The sequence below is a fragment of the Henckelia pumila genome, chromosome 2 (assembly GCF_033568475.1).
Source record: "Henckelia pumila isolate YLH828 chromosome 2, ASM3356847v2, whole genome shotgun sequence".
NCBI classification, from domain to species: domain Eukaryota; kingdom Viridiplantae; phylum Streptophyta; class Magnoliopsida; order Lamiales; family Gesneriaceae; genus Henckelia; species Henckelia pumila.
The window spans coordinates 115,588,097-115,609,923 of record NC_133121.1 but is presented as its reverse complement, the minus strand read 5'-3'; the positions used below and the strand labels follow the sequence as shown (position 1 = coordinate 115,609,923).

The window sequence follows — 21,827 nt, the reverse complement described above, 5'->3', positions numbered from 1 at the left end:
CTATGAGCTTCAGCCTATATTCGGAGTCTCCTTCCAAAAAAAAAATTTCAGACCAAGTGTTGTTGGACCGACGAGCTTCCCATGCATATATCACGCCAAGTTTGAGGGCGAAGAAATTCAAAACCCATACGTAGAATCGTATGATTCTTACTATGGGCGGCAGCCGCTCTTTGATGGTGGCTTCTGCATATTCGGGCTATAGACTATAATTTTAGCGCTGACTGGGAGGCAACCCAGTGTTTTTGCTTTTGTTTTTATTTTGTTTTTATTTTGTTTTTATTTGATTTTGTTTTCTTTCTCATGCCAGTTGGTCATGCCTGCCGATATATCTAGACTGATGCTACTGTCCCAGCTGATGCCGTCAAGAAGGAAGAGAATGAAACGAAAACCAGGGGAGTGTTATTTTTGTTTTCATTGTGTTTTTGTTCGTTTTGAATTCTGTTCATTGTCTGAAGCATTGAGGGCAATGCTTTGGATAAGTATGGGGGGGTAGACTAGTTTATTTCATTATGTTTTGTGTTTGTGTTGCATAAAGTGCATTCATATTATTTTTATGTGTTTTTATGTGTTTTAGTGCATGTGTGTGTATTTCACTCCTTGGGTTAATTTTGTAGGAAAATGGAATTTTGAAGAGTGAATTACGGAGCAGCCTTGATCGAAAAATCATATTTAATTTTAGAGACATTGAAATCCAATCTCCACCGTTCAGATTAAAGTTAAAGATGTTTTGAAGCTGCTGTCCAAATTTCAGCTCAATCCGACGGCTAGATCTCGAGATATGAATTTTTGAAAATTATCGCTCGGCGCAGATTTTTTGTACTGCGCGCGCGAGAATCAAGCTCGCGCGCGCGCGAGTCTGACGTACAGGGCTCTGTTTTTATGAGCCGCGCGCGCGCGAGGTCTATGCCGCGCGCGCGCGCGTGTTCGGGGGTCATATGTGTTCCGAAAAATCCTTGTTTTGGGAGGAAATTAACTAATAGGCGTTCCGGACCATATATATACAAGATATAACATATTTTTGAGGGTTTCGGAAGCTCCAGAGCGCAAACAACGCAAGAGGAGGCGGCTACAAGGCTTGGGAGAGAAGATTTCTTCTTTCTTTTCTTCTTTTTATTTTTATTTTTGAATTATTGTTTTTAATTATTGAGTAGTTTATTTTCAACCAAGACGGCGTGATTGGGCCGAACAAATTCATGTAGAAAACTTGGATGTTTGTTTGGGATTTTTTAGAGTTGATTTTATTTTATTGATTGTCAGATTTATATTTATCTTGTGAATAGTCTGATCAACTATTTGCTTGCATGTTAATCAATTCCAAATCGACAGAGGAGATTTTGATTTTGATCACTCTGATAATTAACATATTGTAAAACCGACTAGAAATAGAATTCGGTTTCAGTGTGCGGTTTAGGTGTAAACTGAATTTTCACAAATATTTAATGCATTCAAATTTGATTAGAATTACGAAAGATTAGTTCATCAATATTTGAATAGGTTTGATTGTTCTAAAAATAGACCTTTGAACAAATTAGGAGAATTCCCGTGAATTAAGATTAAATCTGAGTCCTGAATCGACTACATGTTACGTGATTTGTTCGGTACCTACGTGTGTCTTGGTTGTCTTTATTTTAATTATTTTTATCTTTAGTTATTTTTATTCGTATTTCTTAAGCAGTTTTTATTTTATTTTCTTATTTTATTTAATTCAAAATATTTTCTATTATTTTGTCTAGATTAAGTAAAATAATTAATTCTTGAGAATTGACTGCAGTCCCTGTGGGATCGATACTTGGACTCTCAGTCCACTTTACTACTACTTGACCTGGTGCGCTTGCCAGTAGATTTTTATCAAACCGATTTAGCCGGTCACTTGTTACTGGGGATGTTCTTGTAGGTCCACTTCTTCTTCCTGACCTATAAGATCTGGCCTTTTGTTTGGACCAAAATATTCTTGGTTTCCAAGAACTTCTCATTCTTTTATTGTAGGGATTACTTCTGAATTTCTTCCTTTTAAATCCCTGTGATCTGTTTCCAATGATCGTTGGAAGATCATTATCTTTACAACATAAAAGTGTAGTTTATTTATACCCCTTATTTTCTTGTAGTTCTTCTGTAATGCTGCCATATGACACCATTCTGCCAATTTTCCTTTCAAAAAGGACGCGCGTCTTGCCAAAGTGTCAAGATGACCTGGAACGTATTCTTTAATCAGCATTTCTCTCCAGGGACTACGCATTTTTGCGAAAAATAGCTGAATAGCTACATTTTTCTCGACTCCTGAATTCCATATGTATTTAGTGAATAACATAATGTATTCATCAACTAAACAGATATCATGTAACTCGAGGCTATACAGAGCTTGAGTATATCTTCTCTTTTTCTCTGTATCTTGATTGTTGAAATAGTCTACCCCTATGAATTGTGCTTTAAATAGGGTGGCCATTCTTTTTCCAATTTCGCTGAGGGATTTTCCTGCTAAGATTGATTCCTTCGTATCTGGCATAGTCATCTCCCAAGCAATCTTGACAGATCCCATTAGACTCATTTCTAGAAGTTTAATGAATCCTTCTTTATTGAGATCTAATGTCCCTGCTGCAATTCTCATAGCTGACGTCCAATCATCTATAAGATCTTCTCTATTTTTGAAGTCCAAAACATCAAGGTTTAACATAACCCCGTAAGGATATATTGGATCTAAAACAGTTTTTCCGTAAGAAGTTTGATGGAGTGGGATTTTACTCCTTCTTGATCTGGTTCTTGCTGGATGTGAATTTTCTCCAACCTAAAACTCACTATGTAGTTCTTCTGTTTTAACCGCATATCTTGGGGGATTTTCTATGGGTTGTTCACCCTCAGGGGAGTTCATTTTTAGATCTACTACTTTGAGATTCGCAAAAAAATCCGAGAGATCTTGTAGATCCTCGAGATTTAATCTCTCTAAAGTAGTCATCAAATAGTATTTTTCTCTGATACTGCTTTTATAAGATTAATCATCCTTTCATCATCAGTTAAAGATTTTTGAACCATTTTGGTTTTACCTTTCTGATGTAACAACGGTTCGGTACCAAACGAGAGTGGTAACCTTCCTCCTGTATTTTCTTTTCTAGAACCTGAAGTTTGTTCTAGATTTGTGATTTTAGTTTGAAGATCCTTTAGGGTTACAAGAATTTCTTCTTGTTTTTTAAGGATTTCTTCAATCTGCCGAGGTATTTCATACAGCTGATTGCTGTAATATTGTACCGTCTTTTGAATTTCTCTAAGATCTCCGGAGAGTTTAGAGGAATCTGGGGTAATTTCTAAAAATTGAGAGTTAGAAATCATTTTTCTGTCGTAAGTAATCTATTGTGAATAGATTAACTTGTTTATAGGATTTCATATAAATAAAATCCTCTTGATTCAAACCTTCGTTTGAAGTCATCTTTTGTAAAAAATCTTCTCCTCAACAAAGAAAAGTATGAGTTAACGAATAATATTAAGTCTGAATATTTAATCTAAAGCCCTGATACCATTTTTTGCACATAATTCTTTGTTCCAAAATAAGCATTAAAACATGAGATATAAGCACAGAGATCTTTAGACATAAGTATAAAACCTTCAGATCTAAGCACAAAACAACCCATATTGAGTACAATAATTAAATATTAAAATAATCAAGTTTTGTGATCCTTAGGGAGTGCAAAGAAAGAATCTTTAAGGGAAGGAGTTGGGAGAAAGAAAAATTTGGGTTTGGAAATTTATTCATAATTGACTTTTTAAGAAAATCAAATATGCAAAGACCGATGGTGGAATATGCTGTTTTTCATTTCGTTCCTCTCTATTAGCCCAATATCTTGATGGGCCAAAAGTTTCATGAGGCCCAAATCGGATGATAATAATATACATTTTCCCTTGATTATTAGAGATATTTTTTTTCCAATGCTATGTGGTGCCACCTAGATTCTTATATAAAAAAAGTTCCTATTTGCCACGGAAAGTGCAATGATATTTTGGAAACATCATTTTCACTTTTCAGCCATAAAATTGTTTGTATCATGAAACCAACCAAGTTAGATTTTTTGTTCTCACTTCCATCACATTTATTTGACTTGATTTTAATTCACATGTCTCTAGATTTTTGTATTTCACACCGAACATCTTCGTGGAAGGATAGTTATGGAACACTTTTACTCGAAACAAAAACGCACAAATTTATCTCATGTGACTAACATGATTTATATATTATTATATTACTAATCATCGAAATCGAAAAATAACGACGGTGATATTTTTTTTTTCCATGCATCCGTTGAAAATCAATATATTTATTTATGGGTATACAAATACAATTAAAAATAATATAGGAGATCACCGTGATACATATATGCAGAAACAAATTCAGCACCCGCTCCGCCAAGAAAAATGTCAGCGGTTGCCACAGCGCCATTCTTCCTCCACCACCACGGCCGCTGCAATCTCCTCCGCCGCCGCCGGCCTTATCTCAAACCCATCCTCAAAGTTCAATTATCATCGAAAAAGCCCCCTCCTTTTCAACTTGATTACACGCAGACCTCAAAATCCCGCTTCAATGGTTCGTGCTTCTGTTCTAGCCGTTTCGACCCTCCTCAAGCACTCGGTCCTAGAGGCGCTGCCGTGGTGGAAACATCTGAATCCTCTATCATAACATTCAACGAAACCTTCCAGTTGAAACGACCTGAAAAGGTGGGCTTTTTTGTATTTGTCATTACGCTCGTGGTTGCTTATCCCCTGTCACTTGAGTATGTATGGTACATTCTACTACCGATTTTTTTTTTCCAAAAAAATCGTGAGCATGAGCATGTTTTCGAATAGATTGACTGGGAGGAACAATGTGTGCGAATTTAGGAAATCAAGATCAAGTTTTTTACTTCTAACTTTCGGATAGCCGGATGTAGTTCTTGGGCTACGTTTACTTTTTCTTTACTTTTGGCGATTACTTTTTAAATTTTAAAACTTGAAGAGTCGTTTTTCGATTTTTAAAATTTATATGTACTGCACCCTCCTTTGTGTGTGTGTGTGTGTGTATTTTTGGGAATCTTGGTGCTGGAAAGAAATTCAAAACCTGAACTGGCGAAGCATCGGATTATTGTATAATTTCAAAGTTTCAAACTATTCATTATCTCTGCTTTCAGACGTGGATTAGGTTTGATATGCATGTTTTTGTTGATAAATGGACCTTTATTCCTTTTGCTGTTTCTGGGCGTAGTATGGTATAGAGTGTTTTTGTGCTTAAAAGTAGACAATTGATAGTTATGCTTTCAATTGGTTGCTGGAATTACAGGTGGAGGGAAAGATATCAATCAAATTAGACAAAGGGAAAAGTGAAGATTATTGGCAGCTTATTGTGGGGTGCAGTCTTCCTGGACAGTGGGTTCTTCACTGGGGAGTTAACTACATAGGCGACGTAGGCAGGTTAGTTTTTCATCTGTAGTAATGTTTCACAAACATTTGTGGCAACATATACATGGATTTTGTAAAGAAGCGGTTCCTCCGATGGTGTCCGATGATTATGCTCGTTATGGTTACTTAAAGTATCATTTGTTAGTGTGTTACACTTTTATTTTTCCAGTGAATGGGATCAACCTCCTCTGGATATGAGGCCTCCAGGTTCCATTTCCGTTAAGGTACAGAGATTTGATGCTTGGATTCTTGTCATTGTTTTCTACGTATCCAATGTGTTTTTATGGTGCTGATATTGATTGCCTTTCAGGACTATGCAATTGAAACTCCTCTGGAGATATCATCTGCTTCAACGGGAGGAGAAGCGTTTTATGAAGTAAAGATTGACGTGAACACAAATAGTTCAATTTCAGCTATAAATTTTGTATTGAAAGTAAGTTACTCTGTCCTGCACATTGCTAATACCATACAGTTTCTCTGTTGTTTAGAAATGAGACTTTCACTTGTGTCTGTTTATGTATATTTTTTTATATGACTTTTTAGTTTTTACTGAAATATATCTTGTTTTTTGTGTGTTTATAAACGGTCTAGGATGAGGAAAGTGGGTGTTGGTATCAGCACCGAGGAAGAGATTTTAAAGTGCCTCTCCTTGACTACCCTGCAGAAGATAGAAATGTTGTCGGAACCAAAAAGGGCTTGGGTGTATGGCCAGGTTGCGTTGGATTTTCTTCTGTATGTTATATCATTTATCCTTTAATCTATCCAATGTATTTTGTCAACTTCTTGTCTCATTCTAACTTATGCACTTTCCTTCTTATTTCGGATAGCTGACTTGCTTCAGTAGATAGACTGTTGACTAATATCTGAGCCCATCGAGCTCTACTGGATTCGTTTGCAGTTGTTTCAATTCTTGGCTCATTCGATGGACTAACAGAATAGTAGGATTTTTAGCTTGTACCCACCGTTACATATGATTTTCATGAGCATCATGTGATTTTTTCCTATTCAACCTCCGCTTTGTCAATAACTTAATATATCGAGGTCATTTTTATATCTAATATTCTATGCATTTTTGCCACCATTTGACAGTTTCCGTAAACCATTTCTTAGAGCAGGCACACTGGGACAGCTATCCAGTGCGCTTCTTAAACCAGAAGTAGCTGATCGTAAAGCAGAAGACACTGGAGGACGTAGCTTGCGAAAGATACCTCCTCAAGGCTTTTTGGAAGAACACTCCGTTGTTAAAGAAACCATTATCGATAACTCGGTTAGTATATCTGTTCGCCAATGCCTTGAAGAAGCAAAAAATATTTTGGACATAAAAACCGATATACCTGGTGATGTAGTACTTCACTGGGGTGTCTGCAAAGATGACAGTAAACATTGGGGAATCCCGGCTGAGCCCTATCCTCCTGAAACAAGCATATTCAAGAATAAAGCCTTGCGGACTGTTTTACAGCAAAAAACCAATGGACATGGTTCATGGGGGTCATTTTCATTGGATGAGGAATATTCAGCATTTGTCTTTGTGCTGAAACTGGATGAGAGCACATGGTTAGATTGCAAAGGAAATGATTTTTACATACCCTTTTCAAGTCCCATGGTCAGAAACAAGCAACATGAGCCGACACATTCTGAGGGTGCGGAACTGAGGGAGGATATTGGCTCCCCGGTTGTATTGGAAAATGCTTCCAAGTCGGATCAAGGAGTTTCTGCTTACACGGATGAAATCATTAATGAGATAAGGAACTTAGTGAGTGATATTTCATCTGAAAAGAGTCGAAAAACAAAAAGCAAGGAAGCACAAGAAGGCATTCTCCAAGAAATTGAGAAGCTTGCTGCAGAAGCATATAGTATCTTCAGAAGTTCTATGCCAACATTTCCAGAAACTGAAATATCAGAAGCTGAGGTTCTACAACCCCCTGTAAAAATATCTTCTGGGACTGGCACAGGGTATGAAATTCTTTGTCAAGGATTTAATTGGGAATCTCACAAATCTGGAAAATGGTACTTGGATCTTCATGAAAAAGCTTCGGAATTATCATCACTTGGTTTCACTGTGATCTGGTTACCTCCACCTACTGATTCGGTGTCACCTGAAGGTTACATGCCAAGGGATTTATATAACTTAAACTCCAGGTATTTCTTAAGCAAGTGACATTTGTGTGTCCCTGGTCTTTTTGAACAAAAACAAAACGAAATTATATCTAGTACCAAAGTAAGTTTTATAAGTTAAGCTTGTGCTTAAATCAATAATCCTTTGTGTGATTAGGTTCATAAAAATAATTGCCTTTGACCTTTAGGAGTTCATGACAATTGTGATGTTTGATAGGTATGGAGACATAGATCAATTAAAACTTCTTGTGAAGAGATTTCATGAGGTGGGCATGAAGGTTCTGGGTGATGTTGTTTTAAACCACCGGTGTGCACAGTACCGGAACCAAAATGGTATCTGGAACATTTTTGGTGGTCGTTTAAACTGGGACGACCGAGCTGTTGTTGCCGATGACCCGCATTTCCAGGTATAATATCCCAAAATATCACCATGAAATTCCAGACCAGTAGATATACTCGTATATATTCAAAAAGACAGTTAATGGATAGTCTTTGCATATTGATGTGTTAGAGCCTGATCGCTGGTGACTCATTGCAAGCATAAATTGAACGAGAAAATTAAGCAAGTAATTACAGAATTTCCACAATGTTATATTAGTTGGAGTTAACTGATTCACCAAGAACAATCTGAGTACTCAGCCAAGGTCAATATCCTTTACAAGATAAAGCAAAGATTAATAGCACTGCCCTTGCACAAGCAAGTAATAACATAAAAATATGCACAATTCCCCCCAAAATCCAAGTCTGGCCTTACGCATGTCCTCTCCCCACATGCATTCCCCTTTCTGCTATATACCTGACATATAGTAGGCTTGTGCTTCTTTGAACCTTTTTCTACTGCTACCATATCCAAACACAGAGTATTGAGCTGTGAGCATTGGGCATCGGATGTTGACTCTGTCCATTGTATAGCCTTTTAGATATGTATATAAAGACACGTGTATATTATTTTGCAAAACACTAACAGGCACACATGAAGCAATAAGCTGTATTTTGACAGTGCCTTATTATTTATGATTTTTAAAAAAACATAGTTTCTTTTAGAATGCTCAAATGTTGAGAATTGTCTTATTGATCATTTCTAGGGAAGGGGTAACAAGAGTAGCGGAGATAATTTTCACGCTGCTCCAAATATTGATCATTCTCAAGAATTTGTGAGAAAGGATATCAAGGAATGGCTAAACTGGCTGAGGTGAGTTAACTACTCCTAAAGTCATATCGTGTTCATGTCTATGTCAGGAAGTCAAGGTGATGAGGAAGTCAAATCCCGGATACTGACTGCCATCAGATACAGTGGTCAAGGCTATGTTGAGAATTTGAAATAAGAGCTTAGAAGATGACAAAATATATTAAGATTGTCTTCTTCCCTTCTTTATTTATTCAATACCTGGTCCAGGCTATGTTGAGAATTTGAAATAAGAGCTTAGAATATGACAAAATATATTAAGATTGTCTTCTTGTATGTTGTTATATATTTTAGCCCATTAATTTAAGGCTTGCAAATATTTTTGGTTAAATGAACTGATTAAAATGACACTGACTGCTACTTGGATATACAGAGAAGAAATTGGTTATGATGGATGGAGGCTCGATTTTGTTCGTGGGTTTTGGGGTGGGTATGTCAAGGATTATCTAGATTCAAGTGAACCTTATTTCGCAGTGGGCGAGTACTGGGATTCTCTCAGTTACACGTATGGTGAGGTGGATCACAATCAAGATGCGCATAGACAGAGAATCGTCGATTGGATAAATGCTACCAATGGAACTGCAGGCGCGTTTGATGTCACAACAAAAGGAATTCTTCATGCTGTAAGTATATACCATTCTTTTGACTGCCTTTTCTTTTGTCACATCAGTCCAGTTGATTTGTCGCAACAAGTAAAACTACAATTGACCAATGAGCTTGTGTAAAAGCATTTTGGTTTAATTTTCTTGGTATCTGGATCATATAGGCTCTTGAACGATGTGAATATTGGCGACTATCAGATGGACAGGGAAAACCTCCTGGAGTTGTTGGATGGTGGCCGTCTAGGGCTGTTACTTTTATTGAGAATCATGATACTGGTTCTACTCAGGTTCGATCTCTTCCTTAACGAGCTAATCTATTCTATAACTCGCTTTTGCATGCATGTGTATAGACTAGCTTCTTCTAACGCTGAAGGCCCCTGGGATGTTATGCACTTTGTTTGCTGACATTTTCTTTGGCTTGAAGGGTCATTGGAGATTTCCAGGTGGGAAAGAAATGCAGGGTTACACCTATATCCTTTCTCACCCCGGAACGCCATCTGTATTCCACGATCACATTTTTTCTGAATATAAATCCGAAATATCTTCACTCATCTCCATCAGAAAGCGTAATAATATCCACTGTCGGAGCATAGTTAAGTGATGGATGTTTTTCAGTCATTGTTTTTTCTTCTTTGATATGGGGTCTGTGGGATAACAGGAAATTTTCGCAATTTTTATAGGTTAAAATACTCAAGGCCGAGAGAGATGTCTATGCAGCCATGATCGATGAAAAGTTGGCTATGAAAATTGGACCTGGTCACTTTGAACCATCCGGCGATCCACAAAACTGGTGTTTAGCCGTTGAAGGTCTGGATTATAAGGTCTGGGAGAAATCATGAAAACATACAGATTCATCGCCATAGTTAATTATCAAACGTGCAAAGTTTTTGAAATAAGTTTTAAGTTTTACTTCTATGATCCACAAGATTCTAATCGGGCAGAGACCGTTCTTTGCATCGGAAAAAAAGAGTCTTGCTTGCAGGCCCCATCTCATCGGGGTTTATATACATACAGTCTATGTATAATAGATATACATATATGCCTTAAAACTGTTGTACACATTATTGTATTAGTGTATAAATTCTTTGGATGTAATATGGCATATTGCCGGTACTATTATTGGAATACTGCTCTATAATAAGCTGCACTGAGAGATGTTTTGATTTGCTTAATAAATATCAGTGTTCTAAATGCGACCGCCCTGCCTTGGCATCAGGCGGCCCCAAGCTGTCCGACGGGCGAGGCGGTCAACAAATTTTAAATTTCAGTCAAATGTCAGAGTCAACTAAATTCAAAAACCTAATCAAAGTCTTCCAATTTTAAAAACTTTGTCAAAGTCTACCAATTTTAGAACTTTATTTATTTGAAAACACTATTCACTTTTTTTTTTGTTTTCCACTTTCGCTTCAAGTCTATTCACATCAACCACTAGGCCCGCCGCCCGCGAGTCTTTAGGTTAGGTTTCGTATATTTAGCATACTTTTACATAATTTAAGTGAAAGTTTAATGATATTGTTTGTGATTATGTGGTGTTGTATAATAAAGATGATTACTATATATGATTACATATAAAAAAAATGCTAAAACGCCTAGACGGTCACGGACCGTCCCACCACCGCCTCCCGCCATTTACAACAATGATAAATATTAGATAAGTTTCAACCTTGACCAAAATTGTAAAGTATAACCGAAGCCGAGGGAGATACACGTTAGATCGAGCTTATCCTAGAGAAGCATTATGATCTCCAGAAGTTTGCATACTTAAACCTTGTAGTTTGATGCTTTTATATGTGCGGCTGGTTCTTCTATGCTGCCAAAATAGCCTGTTGAGGATAATCTATAAAGTAAATCACAAAGGATCGATGCAAGATTAAGATCAGCACAACCCAAGTTTTCCAAAAAAATCAACAATAATACCCGCAAACTCTTGCACACTCAATTTCAGAAAGTTAACTACAATCAAGCACCACAGAACCAAGAATTAAATGCGCATTAAGGAAAAACAAAGAACACAAGAGATTTAACGTGGTTCGGCCGGTGATCCGAGCCTACTCCACGGGAGGGTTTAGGTTAGGTTTCGTATATTTAGCATACTTTTACATAATTTAAGTGAAAGTTTAATGATATTGTTTGTGATTATGTGGTGTTGTATAATAAAGATGATTACTATATATGATTACATATAAAAAAAATGCTAAAACGCCTAGACGGTCACGGACCGTCCCACCACCGCCTCCCGCCATTTACAACAATGATAAATATTAGATAAGTTTCAACCTTGACCAAAATTGTAAAGTATAACCGAAGCCGAGGGGGATACACGTTAGATCGAGCTTATCCTAGAGAAGCATTATGATCTCCAGAAGTTTGCATACTTAAACCTTGTAGTTTGATGCTTTTATATGTGCGGCTGGTTCTTCTATGCTGCCAAAATAGCCTGTTGAGGATAATCTATAAAGTAAATCACAAAGGATCGATGCAAGATTAAGATCAGCACAACCCAAGTTTTCCAAAAAAATCAACAATAATACCCGCAAACTCTTGCACACTCAATTTCAGAAAGTTAACTACAATCAAGCACCACAGAACCAAGAATTAAATGCGCATTAAGGAAAAACAAAGAACACAAGAGATTTAACGTGGTTCGGCCGGTGATCCGAGCCTACTCCACGGGAGGGCAACCAAGAATAATCTTTATTGACCAAAAAACCAAGAATTCGAGAACAAAATCAACAGATCACGAGATTACAATCAATGCCAAGCTCCAATCACTAACTAATTTACAAGATTAAAATCAATCAACTTATCTTCTTCTTGATTCCTCTTGTAAACTTCAGTTTCACGAGTGATCACAACTTCTTGATTTTTCTCTGGATCTCGAGCTCTCTCTTGATCTTCAACTGATACCGTTGAAAGCTGTTTCTCAGCTATTTGTATCCAGCTGTTAGACTAACTTGGGCTTGACTATGGTCATGAACCCCATCAGGAATTAGTAGCCCAACCATCCAACCTTTGGCCCAACAAGCATGGCCCAAGACACTGATCCAATGAAACATAATCTCAGAAACACATCTCACAATCTCCACCTTGTTTCTGTAGATCAATCTCTCGGTTGCCCTCTAGTTCCAGCATTCCTTATAACTCTCCAGTCACCACCCTTACTAAGTCCAAGCATTTCTTGAACTTGGGGTAGGGCAATGCCTTAGTCATCACATCTGCTGGATTATCTTCAGTATAAATCTTTTCTAAGATTACTTCTCCTTTGGATATCACGTCTCTCACAAAATGCAATTTCACATCAATATGCTTGGACCTCTCATGATATACTTGATGTTTAGATAACTGGATTGCACTTTGATTATCACAGAATATGGTGATCTTCCTCTGATCTATTCCTAACTCACCTAGCATTCCTTTCAGCCATATAGCTTCTTTTATGGCTTCTGATACAGCTATATACTCTGCCTCTGTTGTAGACAATGCTACAACAGATTGAAGAGTTGATTTCCAAGTTACTGCTGTGCCATATAAGGTGAATATATATCCTGTCAGAGACTTTCTTGTATCCAAGTTACCAGCGAAATCTGAGTCTACATATCCCACTGCTTCATCTAAACCAGCCGTTTGTTTCTCAAATTTCAGTCCAATATTGGTGGTTTCCTTCAGATACCTCATAATCCACTTGAGTGCTTCCCAATGACAATGACCTGGATTTGCCATGAATCTTGAAACAACACTTATTGAATATGCTAGATCTAACCGAGTACACACCATTCCATATATCAAACTTCCTACTCCACTTGCATATGGTATTGAATCCATTTCTTGCTTGTCACTCTCACATTCTGGGGACTGAGCCATAGAGAGTTTAATGTGTTGTGCAAGTGGTGTCTGGACTGATTTTGCTTGATTCATCTGGTACTTGTTCAGTACCTTCTTTAGATAGTCTTGCTGGTTTAGATGCAATGTGTGTCTTGTTCTATGTAGTAACCCGTATCCAGAATTGACGATTAATGAGTATATTAATCGTGTAATCATGTCTAAATTAAATAAAACATGATGAAGGAAATTCCAAATGGGTTAACGGAGTCCAGAAATAGATTCAGGACACTCAAAATAGCCGAAAAGGTCCCGAAGGGTTCGGAAGCTCCGAACCAAGTCAGGAAGCTCCGAACTGGATCGGAGGATCCGAACTCAGGATCGGAGGCTCCGAAGTGGATCGGAAGCTCCGTCGGCAAGATCGAACGTTCCGATCGGGACCAGGGCACACGTCATCGCTTACATCAGCAAGGTAACGTCATGGCTGACGTAATATTGGGGCGATCGGACGCTCCGAAGATTAGATCGGAGGTTCCAATCGTGTTCGGACGTTTCGAACCGGGTTCGGAGGCTCCGAACTTCGTCTATAAATAGAGGGCCGAGATTTCATTTTCAAGTGCACCTTTCCCTCTCTTCTCTCTGATTCCTAAGCCTTCTAACTCAGATCTAGGGAGTTCTAGGCATCCTATTGGGAATCCGGAAGTGGCATAGCGATCCAGGCGTCGAGGCGGAGCTGTGGCCTAGTTTTGAGGCAATTGTCATCAGCGGGCTGACGACGAACGCAGGTATAGCTCTGGTCTCCTTAAATTATTTAGGAGTATGCAATAGCTTAATTAAGGCTTTTAGAGCTAAATTATTGATGCATGGGTATTTGCATTGTAAAGCTGATATAGGCTTGGAACCTAGAGTGGGACTGCTAGGAACTGCCTGTAGTAAGGTACGCAAGTATAGACTGAGATTTCCAGCTGGTTTTGCATACTTATATGTTGCATTTTGTATGTCATTTATTATGCAGCATGTGCATATCATATTGTGCCTGTCCATCTTGTGAGATGAGCCACGTAGGGCCGCTCAGCCCTGTCTGGACGGTTGATGTCTAGCACTCAGTGACTGACGGGTCATGAGTTATTAGCATCTGGGGACACAGTCCACGTCCTGTAGGAATGAGCAGTGTACGCAGGGTTTGCTCCCCGGGTTGTACCACTCATGTCCTAGGCGCCATTACTGAGCAGTTATATACAGTTATCCCAGATATGGATACCCTATCATTTGCATGCATCGTATTTGTATGTTTTACCCAGTGCGTTCGTATTGAGTTTAGAGCTCACGTCCAGTATTTTTTTGTGTATCCGGACACCCCATTCGACGGGGCAGGTGTAGGTGCACGATTGAGCACCCGGAGCTTGGAGTAGCTAGTGACCAGTGAAGACAGCAGGATTAGCTGTAGGTTCTGCCTTTAGGCTATTTATTCGATTTGGTTGTATAAATAGAATTTATTTAACCGGTTGTATTCTGCCGGTCTGTTTTTACTTAAGTCTTCCGCAGCGATTTATTTAATGCATGTTTAATTATGCTCTTAACTATGATTAGGTAGCGGATCCGGGTAGGGTCGCTACATTTATTGGTATCAGAGCATATGCATGCAAGAGACTTGGGATATAGTAATAAGACTTTGGGTTATCCTTATAGGATTGATGACACCTTGGAAGAGGTAATGATACGGTGATTAAGTTGTCCAAAGAATATCATCATTGGCGGGATTTCTGAAGATTTGGCTAATGGGATACCAGCAAGTGCGGACAGAAGTGATAGATCGTGTCCGAATTTTCAAGATTTCTACTCATGTGGATCCTAGATTTGGATCGAGTACCGGATGCCAGAGGCAGTGGCAGAGCATTGGATGGGACACACTTGATGCTTGCATCTGTATCGTCCATACCATGATGACACTACTATGAAGATTCTCCAGTCGTAGATGAAGAGATTGTCAGATAGACCTTCACCAGAGAATGCCTCGAGTGCCTAAAGCATGACAGGTTTCGAGAGTGAGGTCTTTAACCTCATGCAGAACATGGTTTTGCCGGTATGCTGATATCGATGCGTTCAGTAGGCACACGGAAAACTTCATGTTCAGAAGCATGATATGAATACAAGAAGAACGCTGATGGTAGATCGTGAGCAGAAGAGGTCGACTGGCATGCACTGACGCAGAGCATAGCTGGTTAGCTATCACGAGCCATTTCTCCGGAGTTCTTCGTAGGAGGACATGTAGAGAGACTTGGTCGGGAGTATGATTGTATCGATGCGTGTGTCGATTTGAAACTTCATGCTCAAGAAACGAAGACTAGTACGATGATTTTAATACTGTATCGTTGTAGTTGTAAACAGTATTTCAATTGTAAAGTATCATCATACTTTGATTGTATCATTTCAAGTTCGATTGTACATTTCATTGTATTTTGAATACTGTATTATTACATGGGATTGTAATTAAGAAATTGTACATAAATGGAAGCAATGATATATGTTTTATTTATTCAGCAATTCGTGAATGATTGCGAGTGATTTTGCTAAAATTGACATTGTTTTAGTTGATTAGTATTCAACTGCTGTAACTCATGGGATTTGAGTGGGCCGACTGTGACTGTTTGACTTGTGGTTAGTTTAGGCGTTTTTCTAAGATTGACCTAGTTAGTCAGTGGACTATGTTAGTGCCAGCGATGAGTGGACTCATCTAGAGGCATGAAGGGTATTGTTCGGTTTAGAACATTTGGGCTTTGTTCTAGGTTGTTTTCTTAGAACAGTAGGCTGTCTGACCTTAGTTAGGTTGAGACTTGTGATGATGTGTTTCCATCAGGATACTAGGTCCAGTATATGCCGAGAGTTGTGGACTATGACCATGACCAGACGTGATGGGGCGCGACCCTATGCCAGTGTTACTCTGGGAGTCCTTGTACTTCAGAGGTTACCCGGGAGCCTTGTGCTTCAGGATTGGCGGTGGGAAGACTACTCAGTCTAGGGATTTGGTAGCAGTCACGACAGGGTATGACCTTGGATTAAGATATCAGGTTTGATATCGATGGTACAATATCGTCTGGTGAGCCAGAGATATATATTGAGTTTTCTGCTGTGGAACCAGTCATGGAGGGATATCCTTGACGAGTGTGTACTCTTAGCAGATAGGTTTTGACCTATGGGTTACTGCTAGACATGTGGATCTAGTAGGCGGGCGGATTTCTACCAGCGATGACTAGGGGTTGTCATCAGAATTGTGGTTAGAGTTTTTCTATGATAGGAGTCATCCAAGCACTTGGATGGGATGTTGTTACGAGACTTTGACTCGAATACGAGGACTACACCATGATGATTGACTTCATCTGTGATAGATTATGTCAGACGCTAAGGATTGTACAGAGCTATCTGAGATATGAGGGAAGCGTGGCCTATATCCGTGAAGCCTTAGTGGTTGTCCAGGTGGGTTAACATGGTAAGCTACCTTAGTCTTAAATTTTTGCACAATCTTAGCAAGGGATATAATAAGGAGCATGCCCGGGATGTTGGGAATCTTTGGAATTCCTTAGGTATAACTTTGGACTTGACGAATCGCGATGTTCATCTTGAATGAACGAGGTAAGGATAGTGAGTCCAATGGTTGCGCTAAGTACTGCCTGATATTTTCAGAAGTTGAGCGTAGGATTTTCCATGGGATGGAATGACCTTAGTTTATCTTGATGTTTGCCTTGAGTGAACAAGACAACGATTAGTAGTGCTAAGGTGGCACGGGATCTGTGCTAGTGACTACTAGTGGTTATTGGGTAACTCTGTTAAGAGTTAAGGATGATTAAGTTCAGAATACAAAGCAGCGGTTAGTAGTGCTGAAAAGGCGCAGGACTTGTGCCAAGTAAACTACTTATGTACTGTGATCTGACACCGTTTGGAAATGATTCCTTGTGGCAGCTAAGTCATGATTATTGACCGAGCCATGTAGGTTGGATGATCAGTGGTGGTTTGATCTGATAAGTGTGAGCTTAAGTAGATCGACGAATTCGATTGGTTGAGCCAATCAGGGTTGATCAGGATGTAGCAATTAAGAAATACTTGGGATAGTATTTTGTCGAGTAATGCTTATGGGATGAGTACTGAATCTCAGAGAAATCGGAGATTTGAGTTATTTAGTCTCAATGATCGCCAGAGATGAATTTTCTGGGATTGCTGTAATTGGGAACGATTGCAAGTAGACTTGTATAATCAAGTTAGGTGCTAACTTGACAGTGGAGACAAGCAAGTGAGTTGGTAGTTTCCAGTATAGTGCATTCTTGTTAAGAAGGAAGCTGATATTAATCCAATCAATTGCTTAGTGATAGCAATAGGTCAGGAAAGGATCATGTTGTTGTTTCATGTGAGAGTTTTCCATTGAACAACAATAGTGAAGATTGTTGACCGAATATTTCGGTTAAGTGAGGGCATCTATGTGTACCGTTGTGGTTGGATCCGACGAGTAGTTGGAAATGCTAATGAACATTAGTAAGAAAACATCAGTTGTCTGATCTGCGTGACATTAGCTAGGATCTGATCCTCGAGATCTAGCAGGATGTGTCACTAGTCTTCTAGCATGAAGAATGATGTCTCTGAAATGACAAAGATAGTCAAGGATCGACTTAGTAGCCAACGAGATTTGCCTTTGGGATAGAAGATTTCGCAAGATCGTGACGGATCGAAATTTTTCTTTCAAGCCGTGAGTCACATCCGTGCGGACTATTTGTCAAAGATATTGTGCGTTAGCAATGAACGACAATCAGAGATGCATTGTGTGGAAAGTTACTTCGAGCACAAGTATTTTCCAGGATCGACTAGGGAATCGACGAATTAGTTCGTTCAGTGCTGATACTGATGCGTTCGGCAAGGGAGCGATTTGACTATTGAGAATCCGTTGAGATTTAGTTCCAGGATCCGTATGTTCAACCTTGGGAAGTTGGTATGAGCTGATGGTATTATCAGAGACTCTGAGTTGAGTTATACCAGGTGCAATGACTGTCGAGTTTCGAGACGAAATAGGAAGCGTTTCCATATGTCTGTGCACTGTGGAATGTCCCAGTCGAGCATATTGGTGGGAGCTTGCCTTAGTCTTGATGCGTGTACAGTGATTGCGAGTATGTATAACTATCAGGAGGATGTCTAACGATTGAGATTCATGGGTGAATAACCTATGGGTGAAGTGATGTAGATCATTAGAGGTGTAATAACTTTTATTACAATGTATGCGTGACTTCGCAGGCCAATGGCTAGGAGATGACGTAGCGTCATAAATTGCAAGTGATGATAGTTATCATCAGAGCACAGTGTTGAGGTTATACTAAGAAACGTGGACAGCAGAATGTACTAGACATGATGGTTTAAGTTCCCAGTATTTCTTGGGAAGCCGGTTGTGCTTCAGGGAGAGTGGGGAGGGTAACCAGTCTAGGGAACATTGTGAGCAATTACGTTGAAGTATAGACTTGAGCAACTAGATTCTCTTGAGGAGAATTTGGGATTTGTTGTGTTGGCACAGTGTTGGGAATAGTGTTTCCTGATTAGAGGTGTTGAGCACCGAGAAATTTTGAAACCATTAGATGGTTAATTTTGATTAGTGATTCGAAGATTGTCGTAAGCCAATCAGGTTATGATTTGGTCTTCGTCAGTCTAAGACTTTTCTTGAGACGATGATCTCGGTCAAGCGGATGTTGTATCCTTCGTGGTCAGGAAGATCGTGGTTCGAGTGAAAGATGTATCAGTGTTACGATACGTTAGCGCAAAGGAAGTTCGATTGTCGACCAGTAGCGCAGTAATTTTCAGATGGGAAAATGTTAATGCGGTTCAGCATTAATGGAGCTTGCAGAGAGTTCGACGGGAGTCTGAGTGTGTCGGAGGATATCTCGACCAGACACTCGAGCAAGGGTTTCTTGTACGTTCTCGAGGTATTACCTTAGATTTCGAGGACGAAATCTTTTAAGGGGGGGGGGGGGGGAGAATGTAGTAACCCGTATCCAGAATTGACGATTAATGAGTATATTAATCGTGTAATCATGTCTACATTAAATAAAACATGATGAAGGAAATTCCAAATGGGTTAACGGAGTCGTATCCAGAATTGACGATAATGAGTATATTAATCGTGTAATCATGTCTAGATTAAATAAAACATGATGAAGGAAATTCCAAATGGGTTAACGGAGTTCAAAAATGGATTCAGGACACTCAAAATAGCCGGAAAGGTCCCGGAGGTCCGGAGGGTTCGGAAGCTCCGAACCAAGTCAGGAAGCTCCGAACTGGATCGGAGGATCCGAACTCAGGATCGGAGGCTCCGAAGTGGATCGGAAGCTCCGTCGGCAAGATCGGACGTTTCGATCGGGACCAGGGCACACATCATCGCTTACATCAGCAAGATGACGTTATGGCTGACGTAATATTGGGGCGATCGGACGCTCCGAAGATGAGATCGGAGGTTCCGATCGTGTTCGGACGTTTCGAACCGGGTTCGGAGGCTCCGAACTTCGTCTATAAATAGGGGGCCGAGATTTCATTTTCAAGTGCACCTTTCCCTCTCTTCTCTCTGATTCCTAAACCTTCTAACTCAGATCTAGGGAGTTCTAGGCATCCTATTGGGAATCCGGAAGTGGCATAGCGATCCAGGCATCGAGGCGGAGCTGTGGCCTAATTTTGAGGCAATTGTCATCAGCGGGCTGACGACGGACGCAGGTATAGCTATGGTCTCCTTAAATTATTTAAGAGTATGCAATAGCTTAATTAAGGCTTTTAGAGCTAAATTATTGATGCATGAGTATTTTCATTGTAGAGCTGATATAAGCTTGGAACCTAGAGTGGGACTGCTAGGAACTGCCTGTAGTAAGGTACGCAAGTACAGACTGAGATTGCCAGCGGGTTTTGCATACTTATATGTTGCATTTTGTATGTCATTTATTATGCAGCATGTGCATATCATATTGTGCCTGTCCATCTTGTGAGATGAGCCACGTAGGGCCGCTCAGCCCTGTCTGGACGGTTGACGTCTAGCACTCAGTGACTGACGGGTCATGAGTGATTAGCATCTGGGGACACAGTCCACGTCCTGTAGGAATGAGCAGTGTACGCAGGGTTTGCTCCCCGAGTTGTACCACTCATGTCCTAGGCGCCATTACTGAGCAGTTATATACAATTATCCCATATATGGATACCCTATCATTTGCATAAATCGTATTTGTATGTTTTACCCAGTGCTTTCGTATTGAGCTTAGAGCTCACGTCCAGTCTTTTTTTGTGTATCCGGACACTCCATTCGACGGGGCAGGTGTAGGTGCAGGATTGAGTACCCGGAGCTTGGAGTAGCCAGTGACCAGTGAAGACAGCAGGATTAGCTGTAGGTTCTGCCTTTAGGCTATTTATTCGATTTGGTTGTATAAATCGAATTTATTTAACCGGTTGTATTCTGCCGGTCTGTTTTTACTTAAGTCTTCCGCAGCGATTTATTTAATGCATGTTTAATTATGCTCTTAACTCTGATTAGGTAGCAGATCCGGGTAGGGTCGCTACATTCTATCTCTCTAAATGTTCATTCCAAGAATTCTCTTTGCACATCCCATGTCTTTCATATCGAATTCTGAGTCTAATAAGCTTTTCAATTTAAGAATCTCCTTTTGGCTCTTGCTTGCTATTAGGATATCATCCACATATATGAGTAGGTATACTTGAACTTGTTCTCCTAAATATTTCATATATACACAGCTGTCAAACTGACTTCTTGCATATCCTATAGAATCCATGAATGTATCAAATTTCTTATTCCATTGCCTTGGACTTTGCTTGAGGCCATATAGGGATTTTTTCAATAGGCATACCATGTTCTGGCCCAGCTGCTTCTCATAGCCTTTTGGTTGTTCCATATACAATGTTTCCTCAAGATCTCCATGCAGGAAGGCTGTTTTTACGTCCATTTGTTCAAGTTCTAAATCCAGCTGTGTTACTAAAGCAAGGATTATCCTTATCGAACAATGTTTCACTACGGGTGAGAATATTTCATTGAAATCAACTCCTTCTTTTTGAGAGAATCCTTTTGCAACCAGCCTCGCCTTGAACTTCATTCTTCCTTGCCCAGAGTTTACTTCCTTGAGTTTGTATATCCATTTACTTCCTAAGACCTTTCTGTCTTTCGGCCTTTCAACCACCTTCCAGGTATTATTGTTGCATAGAGAATTCATTTCTTCATCCATTGCTTCTTTCCATTTCTGCCTCTGTTTGCATTTAATGGCTTCAGTATATGATGATGGTTCCATGCTCTCTAAATCCTCAGCTATAGCAAGTGCATATCATGCCAAATCAGCTTCACCAAATCTTTGAGGTGGTTTAATTGTTCTTCTAACTCTGTCCCTGGCCAGTTTATAGGAGCTCAAAAATTGATCCTTATCTATTCCTGTTTCCTCTGTCTTATCAGAAGCAGGTGAGATCTCACCTTCTGATTGCAGCTCCACCTCAAACTGAGGTTCTTCATTTTCAGTACATTCCAGGTCCTTGTCTGTCATTTTCAATCCATAGCCCATTTTTAATTCATCAAATTTTACATCTCTTGTATTGAAACATTTTGGTCCATTTGATTCTAGATTCCAGACTTTGTAGCCCTTTACCCCATCTGGATATCCAATAAAGACACGCCTCAATGC

At 39.5% G+C, this 21,827-nt stretch overlaps 2 protein-coding genes across 2 annotated transcripts; one reads left to right on the top strand and one right to left on the bottom strand.

Moving 5' to 3' along the window:
• The first annotated feature begins 4,333 nt into the window (after window positions 1-4,333).
• Window positions 4,334-10,443, top strand: LOC140880200 (alpha-amylase 3, chloroplastic). The gene is made up of 12 exons (XM_073284425.1): window positions 4,334-4,698; window positions 5,297-5,427; window positions 5,585-5,639; window positions 5,726-5,848; window positions 6,007-6,127; window positions 6,531-7,554; window positions 7,748-7,937; window positions 8,616-8,722; window positions 9,090-9,339; window positions 9,483-9,605; window positions 9,743-9,910; window positions 9,999-10,443. Exons 1-12 carry the CDS (start codon window positions 4,399-4,401, stop codon window positions 10,155-10,157), a joined length of 2,751 nt encoding a protein of 916 aa, XP_073140526.1. The 5' UTR covers window positions 4,334-4,398; the 3' UTR covers window positions 10,158-10,443.
• Window positions 10,444-12,453: 2,010 nt separating this feature from the next.
• Window positions 12,454-13,233, bottom strand: LOC140878219 (secreted RxLR effector protein 161-like). Its single transcript, XM_073281825.1, has one exon. The coding sequence runs from the start codon at window positions 13,231-13,233 to the stop codon at window positions 12,454-12,456; it is 780 nt and encodes a 259-aa protein (XP_073137926.1).
• Window positions 13,234-21,827: the final 8,594 nt, after the last annotated feature.

What these genes read in the sequence shown, in the direction of transcription:
- LOC140880200 (XM_073284425.1), top strand. Translation starts at nt 4,399, where the DNA reads ATGTCAGCGGTTGCCACAGCGCCATTCTTCCTCCACCACCACGGCCGC. An exon ending in CAAAAGGAATTCTTCATGCT is followed by an intron (nt 9,340 to 9,482) that starts GTAAGTATATAC and finishes TGGATCATATAG; the next exon opens with GCTCTTGAACGATGTGAATA. An exon ending in ATATCCACTGTCGGAGCATA is followed by an intron (nt 9,911 to 9,998) that starts GTTAAGTGATGG and finishes CAATTTTTATAG; the next exon opens with GTTAAAATACTCAAGGCCGA.
- LOC140878219 (XM_073281825.1), bottom strand. Translation starts at nt 13,233, where the DNA reads ATGAATCAAGCAAAATCAGTCCAGACACCACTTGCACAACACATTAAA.